Below are 11,850 nucleotides of genomic sequence, written 5' to 3' on the forward strand. Positions count from 1 at the left end.
CGGAGCAAGGTCTCTAAGGATGAGAGTTGAGCGCGCCGGGAGAGGAGAGCCCTAACGGTGTCGTAGAATTCAATGCAGTCTCCTCCCTCTCGTCGTTGTTGTTGCTGTTGTTATTGTTAGTCTCCCCTTCCATCTCATCCTCAATGGATCTTGTCATTGTTACGTCAACATCCCCCTTTTCGTTTTTCTCTTCATGTTTCTATTTCTTTCTCTTGTACAGATTTAATTTTGGTTTTTTTGTTCTCGCACGAGAGGGAGGAGATTTGGTTTTGGTAATGGAATTGGAATTAGGGTTGAACCTTGCTACATTTGGGACTGGTGGAGGCTTATACAAACTCTCACCTGCTTTCAGATGACCCATTACTCCGAAGTCGGAGGAGTTGCTTTTGACTTTGAGCAAATACCCAAACCCGGAATAGTGTTCAGGTTTGGATCTTATGTTAATTTTTTGGGTTTTAAAATTTTTGGGTTGGTGTTCTTGTTAAATGCACTTTTAGATCTTAATTCATTTGAATTTTGGTTTTTAATTCTATTTTTAATTTTTTATTTAGTTAAAATTAATAAATTAATTTTTTAAATTTATATGCTGATGTGTCATGAGTGATGTGGCATTTTTTATAATATTTTAATTCCTCCAGCTGCCACCTCAGCTATTTCTGTTGGTTGACTGATGATGGAAATGACGAAAATAACACGCGTTAATTAGTTTAGGGTCTAAAAGTGATAAAATTAAAATATAGGGACTAAAATAGAAAAAAGTCAAAATATAGGGATTAAAAGTGCATTTATGCCTATTTTTAATTATAGCATGAATTATTTAGTGTGAATTACTAAATATGTATTTGTTCAAAACATGGCTGCTACGTGAATGTAATGATATTTAACCTCTGGGGTTTCTTAGCCATGCGTTGTGCATATGCCTCTGCTATGTTTACAAGTGATTATGCTTTTTAGGGATAATCTCTGATGCATACACCCTAAGCATTTGTTCGCACATCAAAACCACAATTTATCTCCCGACAGGTGGTGCATCACGTTGCTTCGATCATAAACAACAGAATTCTCATCTGAGATATCTTGGTTCAAACCAAATTGCATCCTGAACCTATGAGGGTTGTATTTAATGGCCAGTGACCAATATCAATTATTCCTGACCAACTGAGGGTAACTAGAGAGGAGTTGAAGCTACTAATTAAGTACTAAGAATGCATACATGCACCTTCACATCGCCCCGTTTCAAAGGAAGGACTAAAAACCGTCCTTACTTGCGTCCATTGCCATATCAGGACTAACAAAACCCTCTTTCGTAGTGACTTTAGGGAACCAAATGAATTTGTACTCATCATCTAAGGCATTGATCAAAGGTGGGTCAAGCGCATTAACACATTCATTTAAAGGGTAATTTTTTTTTTTATTTGATAGATATTATAGAATTTCAACCTATGGCATCGGCTTTATGATGATTGCTCTTATCATCATATAGAGTAATCATCCAAAACATAGAATCCACTAAAGGGTAAAACTTAAATATAGTTTATGAGGAGTACATTAAGTTTTCAAATCTGATTCAACTGTTTAACCAAAAAAAAAAAAAAAATTTTGATTCAACTGTTGAATTGACCAATAAAACATAAATAATATTATCTTTCGTAAGGGTGATTGAATTCAATTCAGTTTTACATTTGAATGTAATTAGTAAATTTAGTGTATTACACCTAAGAAAAAATGCTTAAGCTTTACTCCACTTAAAAATGATTGGGGAGTAGCGTAGAATCAACCTTATTCAAAAAATTGAAGTTATTATTTGGTAAAATAAATTGAGCATAATGTTGATCTCCCCAAAAAATGACCAGAGAAATTGTTCACAAATGGCTTTAACAAGCCGAACATAATTGAAGAATTTGTTTGAACATTCTTGTCATTTTTTTTTTGTGCATAAAAAAAAAAATCCAAAATTATTAAAATCGATCACAACAACTTACTCAACAAATTTGTTTGAGTTCTGATGGATGCTAAGATATCTCTCATTCCCCAAAATAATAATAAAGTAGTATTCTAGACAAACCTTAAAACCAAGGCACTATAACTATCATTCCTCTTAAGCTATTTATAATCCAGTTTAACTTATCTGCCAACCCGCCAATAACTTGCTTAGTAATATTACGGAGATGTAAAATTCTCCTCAACCGGTCTTGAGCAAAAAGTATACCAGCCACTAGGTGAAAATACTTATTGATGTACAAAGATACAAAGGAGATACCCTCTTTTTTTAATGCATTTTCTTCATTCGAAGTACTGCATAGGTTCCTATTGAAAACCCGTTTTAGGTAAAGAAGTTTGAACAAGTTACATTGTTAAGATGCACTAGAACATTGCTACGTTACTTTTGAACTCAATACACACATGCAGGAACGTTAACATATATATACATAAACATGCGGGCAATGAGAAAAGGTTGAAGATTATGATATCTATAGAGAGGAAGGAGATCGATCACTTTGTGTGGGAAAGGGATATATACTATATAGCTAATAGCAGGCAATAACATACATAAACATGAGTTAGCTTTTAGTTGAAAACCATTGCAAAATCTTTGCGATAACAATTTTCTTCAATAATACTTTCTTGATCATTTGAAATAAGGAAAGAATTTCAATGGAGTTGGAGAGGTTTCTCTTTCTCATACACACAAACAGTGAAATCTCTCTCTCTTAAACACACATATGCAAGCGTACACACACACACACACTCACTCATATAGTTACCATTGTAAACAAAGGAATTGAATTCCATAAAATAAAGCTTTTCATCATCACCATTCCCAGTTGAATCAAGCTTCCCCATAAGCCTAGATACTTGTCTAGAATATTCTAAATAGATCTTTTCTCACTGAATTCTGATCAGTGCTTACATAAAAAGCTTCAATTACCCAACCCACTCTACAATGATAGTAATTCAAGCACAATCAACAAAGGAGAAAATATATAATCAATTAAGCAGGATGGAGAGGAAAGAAGAAGAATAAAGAACTATTGAATCATACCCATCATTATCATCATCACCAGCTATGCAACACACTATATAAATTGTCAAAACAGTTCAACTATTCTTAAGATTAATAACAAGCAAACAAAGAAACAGTCTCATAATTTTTCTTAGAAAAGAAAATTACTAAAAACCCTTACATTAACACTAACTTAATTACCAGATTAGCCTGCTATGTCAACACCCCATTAGGGATCTACAGCTTCTTTATGACCTCATCACCTTCTTCCCGCATACTTATCATTAGTCATCGGTTTTGTCGCCATGTAAATACTAGCAAGAGACCGATATTTTTGTTTATTTGGCCGATAATCCTCTCCTTCATCACCAGGGATCTCTTCAATCTTTACTGAACTAGTTGTTTCACTTCTGCGTTCATCAACCTCTTCTTCTGTCTCCGGCTTCTTCCTCTTGTTGTTGTTGTTGTTGGTGGTGGTGGTGGTGGTGTCTATATCGCTTAGTTGCATGAGTTGCTTAACCGCAGTCATGTCAGTCTCCATTGGTGCCTTCTGGGGATTAGTTTTACGTGTAGAAGATGGTGATTCTGCCATTGAAATGCTGAAGAAAATTGGATAAGAAAGGGAGAGATCGATCGGATATAAACAATTATTTCTCTCTCTCTCTCTCTCTCTCTCTCTCTCTCTCTCTCTCTCTTTTCTTTTCTTTTCTTTTTTCTTATGGTGTTTGGACGGTTTTGCTTTTAAAGGGTTTTGAGGTATGCGTTGTTTGAGTTTAATTTGTGTGAGAGAGAGAAATTGCAATGAAGACGGCTGGAATATATAAATCCGTACCATATTTATAATTATTTATTATTTTTCTTGACTCTATGGTCTCAGTCCTATATTTTTTACACAAAAACACAAATTATAGACAATTAATTAACTAATTATCGCATTTGATTATCAATCGACGGCTTGAATTTGTCTCATTTTTTTTCTTTTCTTGTAAAGGCTAGGATTTAATTTTTAGTATTTATTTGGTGTGTGTGTATTATATATATATATTATAAAATGTGTTGTTATTCTTTTTTTTTTTTTTTTTGAGAAGCAAAAAATGGGGGTCTTTATGGTCATATTACACCCCCGGGCAGGGAGCTAGTGGCCTCGATCAGGGATTCTGTAGTCGGTACCCATTCTGTACCCTCTGTGTGGGATTCACCTCACATTTTGTGAGTACACCTTACCACTAAATTTACCAACCAACGAAAGCCTGCGGGCAGTGGGACTCGAACTTAAGTGTGTTGCACAAAGCGTCCGAGTCTTACCCATTCAGTCACACCCTCGTTGGCTGTTATTTAAAATTTTGAATGATGTGGTATTATATACCTTTATAATTATAATATTTAAAATGAGCCATAATTACAAATGCCTTTTAAATTGAAAGGCTCTTTTTTTTTTAAGGACATTATGGTCCATAAATTTCCTTCCTAACTTGATTTCTTAAAAGGGTCTAAGTCCTTGAACAAGACATAATTTTTTGTATTAAGTGTATTTTTTAGTTATTCGATAGATACAGTAGAATTTAAACTTATAACGTTCACTCCATAATGATTGCTTTTATCATTATGATCGCCAATTGATTTATGCATTTTGGTGTAGCTAGGGCTTGACTTCCTAAGGGTCTGTGTCCTTGAATAAAACATAATCTTTTGTAGTAAGTGTATTTTATTTATTTATTTGATAGACGCGGTAGGATTTAAACATATGATGTCCACTCCATAATGATGACTTTTATTATCATGATTATGTTAAGATATCAATTAGTTTTTTGTATAACCGGACTTTGAATAATAGATTTTTTATTTGACGATAAAAGATTTTACCAGTTGTATTAAGTGTTCTAAAGATTGTATAACACTAATTTTTGAGATGGTTTTATTTTTCATTGAAAACACAAAAAAGTTGTATTACAAGGCTTTTAACATTCCTTATGAATATTTGCTTGTTATTTACTCTTTTTATGGCAGGAAGGAAACGGAAATTGTCAAGTTTTTAGTTGATTAGAGCATTTGTATTGCATCAATTTGTCTAAAATTTTCTATTTATTTTAATATAAGAATCTACTTTTTTTTTTTTTTTTTCTTATCCGTTTATTTTGAAAAAGTAGATTAGATTTTAACATTTCATCAATTAAAAAAAAAAAAAACTGACTATATATCATTATTTTATATCTATTTAATTCATTTTAAAATGAGGTGATAGCATTTTGGAAAAATTTCTCCTATAATAAAGTTACCTTAAAAAAAATTTTAAATCTTATTTAAGAAAAAGCAATGGTTACCAAAATTGTTGTTTTCACCCTTACCTGAAAATATGGAAAATATTGGTCTGCTTGTTACCATTAGCCATTAGTGCTGGCAAATTCTCAACTAGTTCAGAAATCTCTGGGCCATGTTTCCCCAAGCAGTTTCTACGTAAACTGCATTTTATAAGAGCACTTACATCAGTTATTGTAAAATATAAAAAATGATCAATTTTACACATATTTTTCACACCAAAAAAAAAAAAAAAAAAAAAACCTACTCACATCAATGGGTCTATAACACTGTACATATACAAAATCTTATTTACATAGTTACTATAACTTTTTATTTGATTATTTAAATCTTTTTGCCTCTCTCTCTCTCTCTCTCTCTCTCTCTCTCTCTCTCTCTTCAATCCAAAAAAAGGAGGAAGAAGAAGAAATCAACCTAAAACAAACTAACTCAAACAAAACTAAAAACTCATCACAAATCCAAATTAAAATCAACCAAAAAAAAAAAAAAACTCCACTAGAAAACCCATTTGAAAAACCCAAATCAACCCAAAACCCAAGATGATGCTTCCATTGCCGCTACCATGAGAGAGAAAGTGAAGATTCAGACCATATCGTAAAGGACCCAAATCGGGTTTGTGATGGTTGGTTCAAGGGTTGGGTTTGCCTCGGATTTGTCTACAAATGTAGAAAATAAACTTGGATTGATATGGGTTTGTGTTGAAGTGAAGTTTGGGGGTTTGTTTATGGAGTTTTTATGTGAAAGAAGAGGGGAAGAAGAAGAAAAAATGGCGAGTAGAGAAAGAGAAAGTAATTTCATAAATGAAAGTAACATCGTGAGAGAGGGAGTGTGTGTTTGACGTGGGTAGGTGAAATAAAAAAAATGTGTTTTTGCAAAGTACTTATGTAAAAAAATTTTTTTTTTTTTTTTTTTAACCCTCATAATTTGGGTGTTAAGTGTTATGGTAAGAATGGAAGTCCAGTACCTCTCCAACCATTTATACATTTTAATCAAAGTTGGAAAGCTGCGATTTGTTGATCAATAGGAACGAGTGAATCTTTATTTCTTTCTTTTTATACAAATTGAGAACATTTTCACTTTATTTAATCACATTACATGGCCAAATTTGAAGCCGAATCTCTCAAACTTCACATGAGCTATAAAGCATCGTCACCTATCCACTAGCTAGCAAGCACTTGGTACAATCCTAAGCTAATTTGAAACATAAAAATAGACATTTTAATATTATAATAATAATGGATTCAGGATTGATTGATACAACAATATCATTCATCTCATGTGGTCACAGGTCAAAATATGGGGCTGGGGAAGACCTCCATATCATCAAGGACGTGTAGGAACAATCTCAGAAGACATTTGTTTATTCTTTTTGGGCAGAGAAAACACCAAGAAAATGTTTGAGTACATATATTCAACAAAATAGCTACTAAAGGCGTCAAATGTTTGAATTGATACCCATGTAAATAGAGGAAAAAGGAACAAGAGTTCCTGAATATGCAAATCTCTATATTCGCTTATATTCAGTTCATATTTATTTGTATATGGGACATACAAATTAAAAGAGTAATAATATTAATAATAGCGTTCGACCTTGGAGCCTTGATTATTTCCTGAAACAAGTTTAATTGATATACGTTGTGTCAAATCAATATTCATGCCTAAACATATATATGTACATCATGCAATAACATATATGCTAACAGTAGGTAAGCATTATTACTCCTAAGTCCTAACTTTTTGGAAAGGTTGAATCTTGGACTTTACCTTACAATATATTATTTACATAGAGAGCATTAAATACTACCAAGACCTGATCTCTATTCCATATGAGTATATGCTGTGGAAAATTCCATTTTTTATTTATTTTTTTTATCTTCAAGGACTAAATCTAGTTGGGTCAATCGGGTTTAGGTTGAAATTTGTTGAACTTAAATGGTAATTGTTCTTATAACTTTTATTCAAACTTTAATAGGCTGGGTCAATCTAAAGTGACTTGCATTTTTTCACCCCCCCCAAAAAAAAAAAAAAAAAAAAAAAAAATCTGAAAACATGACCACAGAAAAAATGATAGCTCATATGCCAAGGAAATTACCAGCGAGCACTTCAATAAGATTAAGGAAAGGAGAGGTAGTCCAATATTAAGGTTAGGCGGCGGTCTTTGACGCTCAGGTAAGAACGCGGTTATTAGCATACAATTATATGTTAGTCACAATGTTATTTAAATGTACAAGGGAAAGGGATAGACAGAGAGAGGTGGAAAGAAAAACTAAAAAAAGAACTATAGTCTTTGGGTCGGGCTTCGGCCTAGTCTTGTCAGTGTAGTAGTCATGTCACATGTGAAGTGGGTAAGAAAAAAAATGAAAACCGAACTGGACTATTTTTAGGCCCAATAGACCTGCATAGGGACCCATACACTATGGGCGGATAAAACATAACCTTCTCCTCCAAAAGCCTATTTCTTAAGGTAGAGCTTACAGTATTGATTTAATATAGACACTGCTCACCATTGATTTTTTGCCAAGATAATCCATAGTGCTTCGAGTAATTATATTTATGGTAGAACCATCTTAAATGTGAAAAGAAAGAACACTACATTAAGGGTGTTTTATGAGAACCTAATAATTTTCCTATATTCAACTATCGAAATAGGATAATTCATCTCTCACAAGATTTTATGGAGTAGGAACATAGGAAAAAAAGAACTAATGCAAACTTCACAGGTATTTTCAGAAAACGATGACATGATTTCTCCCCCTCTAATCTATCAAGAATTTAATTGGTGGGATCTTCCGTGAATATCATGAAATGAGATAATACAATTTTGTTGTACTCTAAAAATACCTAATAATTACTCACTTTCTTACTAAGATTATTTTTTTTCCCAAGTTCTTTTCAAGATTAATACATTTAAAGCACAAGATCCTGCTAGGATGGTACCTGAAATGCCACCTTGATCAAGGTTACTTTTTTTTCCTTAAAAAAATTTCTCCGTAACCAGTAAAAGCCTTAAAGGACCCATTCTTCTAGTTGGACATCAATGAGTAATGCTCGCCAAGTATATTTTTTTTCCTGTATATGGTTGGTCAAAGTCGTCTTCTTGACCTTCACGACCAGAAATCATTGGATTTGAGAGGCAGAAAATATATAATTCTTGTAATGGTGGGCCAAGGTCCAGTTGAAGTCTTAGTAAAGGCTTCTTTTTCAAACCTTAAAGTAAAGAAAGTACTGGTGTTCATCTGTGTGAATTCAGATAACTTACTTGTATCTCAATGGGAAAAGCACAAATGAGAGATCAAGTAACACGCTTAAGACTTCACCATTTTGACTATGTCGTCTGAAATAGATGAAAACTAAAGGGAGAGAAAGCGAGAAAAAGAAAAAACAGAACATAACAAANCTCTAATATACTTTCTAACCTTTTTGTGTGTGTATTTCTATCAATACAAATAAAAGAACAACAAAGAATAAAATTTAGAGGGCAAAAGTCCCATAATACATAAACCCTCAGGATTATAATCTAATACTTAATTATAATAGTCTACTAATCTAATAATTCTACAAAAGAAGAAAAAAAAATACATATACATGAAACATGAAATAAAGTTACACCTGTAAGTGTGCTTTTAGATTAGATTTTTCTATAAAGCTTATTTGCTTCTTTGTTGAAAGTTGGCAAAATTATATACTTCAATTTTTCTTTGAAAAAAGAGGAAGGAAATTTATAGTCAGTTTAAAAAACTACTCAATGTTATTTATTAATAGATCCAAAACTTTTAATTTGAGAATTACTCGTCAATTTGATGAGTAATATCATTAGTATTTTCATCTACAATATAGAAAATTTAATCTCTTTAGTATACAAAAATAAAGGCTTGATGAGTGAGACAAGTTGAGCTAGGTACGGATTTGATCCAGTTGCGTAGTAATGGGTCAAAATCAGGTGTGGGTTTGGACTGGTTAATAAGTTGAGGTTCAATTTTGCCAAATCAAACCACACCAGATATATGATCAGCCACACAATTTTGGAAGTCTCTTGGTTTGACTACTTCCAAATGCTCTCTATTGATCAATTAACTTTGTATTGGAGGTAATTTATTTTTCCTACTAGAAAATGTTAAAACTAGTATAAATTTTTACCACAAAAGGTTTACGAAGTGTCAAGACAATGAATGTGAACTAAGTTGATACATTGATTTGTAAGAAAATGTAAGATATATGAAGTACAATTTGTACTATCCACAGTTGGATCTCTATCTCATGAAGGAGGCCTTTTATTGGTTTTGATGTGTATGAAATTAACCTGCTACTTAAATCACCGTGCACTAATATACTTGATCAGCCAAAAAATCAAAAAGAGCACGTTTGCTGTGCCGTGTGCACTATCTGAATTACTAATTCATGCATATAGTTTTCGCTTGCTCTTTACATATGCGGCCATTTCTCTCATAAGACTGAAGAGGCGAACATCATTTGTAGCTTCAATTTAACTGCACAATCTCATTTGTATATTAGGAATTTTGTTTTACTCCTATCTATCTTACAAATCACTAGTGCATATATAAAGTAGCAGTTAAAAGAACTAGCTAGGATGACCGAAATCAGTGTAATAATTAAGTTATATACTCTGTGCTCAAGAGCTTGATGAACTAACCAAAAACTGTGCCTCTGCAAGTTTTGACATTCCTTACTCGGAGCTTATGAATTTGACATAGGTTAAACATTGTTAGATACCGCTACGTCACTTTTGAACTGATCAATACACACATCTATCCTATCAAAAAAAAAATGATATCCAATGAGAAGAAGATCACTTTGTGTGGAAAAGGGATAGCAGGCAGTAACGTATAGATGTGAATCATGTGATTAAACTTAGTTGGCTTTGTGAAAATCATTGCTAGCTTCAAATATTTAATTAGTGCGCTATCTATTGAAAAATATTTAATGTGCCGTTGATATACACAAAGAAAAATGTTAAAACTGCTACTGATTCGACCATAGAAAGCTTATAAATATAAAAATGGATTTCAATTCTTCAAGGAAAAAAAAAAAGAGAGAGATTTTAATTCTTTGCAATAACAATTTGTTGAAACTTCAAAAATACTTTCTTCATTTGAAACAAAGAATGAATTTCACCGGTGTTGGTAAAGTTTCTCTCCGCCCTTTGTAATCTAAACCTAACTGCTGGAAAACCAAGCAATACAAATATTGGACTGAACACATTCTTGTGCCCCATCTATGGCAAATTAAGTTACTCTAACTTGCGTGCACGTACACAACATTAAAGTCTCTCTCTCTCTCTCTCTCTCTCTCTCTTACACGCACGCATGCGTGTGCACACACACAAATTAAAACCCTCTCTGATGTCTCTCTCTTAAATGGTATAAAACTCATAGTTGCCATAGTAAACTAATAAGAAATAAATTTCCATACAATAAAACTTCACCATCACTACAATTACCACATGCAACATTAATTCAAACTTGTCTATGAGCCTACTTGTCTAGCCTATTCTAACAAGATCTTGTCCCACTGAATTATAATAAATGCTAAGTAAAGTTTCAATTCCCCAATCCACTCTCTATAATGATATTAAATCACTCAAAGGAACCAATCTAATAAGGGAAAAATATATAATCAATTAAGCAGGCGGCTATGGAGAGAAAAAGAAAAGAACTGAATCATCGATCTCCATCATCATCACCAACCATGCAACACACACTATATATGTTGTCAAAAACGCTAAACTATTATTGAGATTAACAAGCAAACAAAGAGACTGTCTCTAATTTTCTTTTCTAAGAAAATTATGAAAAACCCTTACATTAACACTAACTCAAATACTAAATTACCTCCTATGTCAAAACCCCATTAAACTAGTTTAAGACTACCTGATCACCCTCTTCCCATACCTATAGCTTCATCGGTTTCGTTGCCATGTAAATACTATCAAGAGACCGATATCTTTGTTTCTGTGGCCGAGACGACTCTTCTTTTCCGAAAATCTCTTCAATCTTTGCTGAAGTTTTTTCACTCAGGCGTTGATCAACTTCTCCTAATTCTTTCTCCGGTTTGTTCCTCTTCTTGTTATCTTTGTTGTTGTTGTTGTTGTTATCTTCATCGCTTAGCTGCATGAGTTGCTGAACCGCAGTCATATCCCTATCCAATAGCACATCCTGGGGATTAGTTTTACGTGCGGAAGATGATGATTCTGCCATTGAAACGTGAAGAAATTGGACAAAAAGCGAAGGAGAGTGGATTTGAACAACTCTCTCTCTCTCTCTCTCTCTCTCTCTCTCTCTCAGGTTTCTCTCTCTTTATGAATTTTGGACGGTTTTTGCTTTAAAGGTTTGGCGTAGAGCGGGTTTTGAGGGTACGTGTTGTTTGAGTTTTGTGTGAGGGATCAAAAAAACAAAAGAAACTGCAGCGTTGGTTCTGTGAAGACGGCTGGAAAATATGCATATGAACTATTATTTAATTCTTTATGTGGCTTTTAATTTATTACATTTCATTGATTCCTGTGCTCTCTATCC

At 33.1% G+C, this 11,850-nt stretch overlaps 1 protein-coding gene across 1 annotated transcript; it reads right to left on the bottom strand.

Annotated features, from left to right (window-relative positions):
* Nucleotides 1–11,045: 11,045 nt before the first annotated feature.
* On the bottom strand, nt 11,046–11,615 carry LOC112027494 (uncharacterized). The gene has a single exon (XM_024060156.2). It carries the CDS (start codon nt 11,533–11,535, stop codon nt 11,230–11,232), a length of 306 nt encoding a protein of 101 aa, XP_023915924.1. The 5' UTR covers nt 11,536–11,615; the 3' UTR covers nt 11,046–11,229.
* Nucleotides 11,616–11,850: the final 235 nt, after the last annotated feature.

Source organism: Quercus suber, unplaced genomic scaffold, assembly GCF_002906115.3.
Source record: "Quercus suber isolate HL8 unplaced genomic scaffold, Cork oak 2.0 scaffold_400, whole genome shotgun sequence".
Classification (NCBI taxonomy): Eukaryota; Viridiplantae; Streptophyta; class Magnoliopsida; order Fagales; family Fagaceae; genus Quercus; species Quercus suber.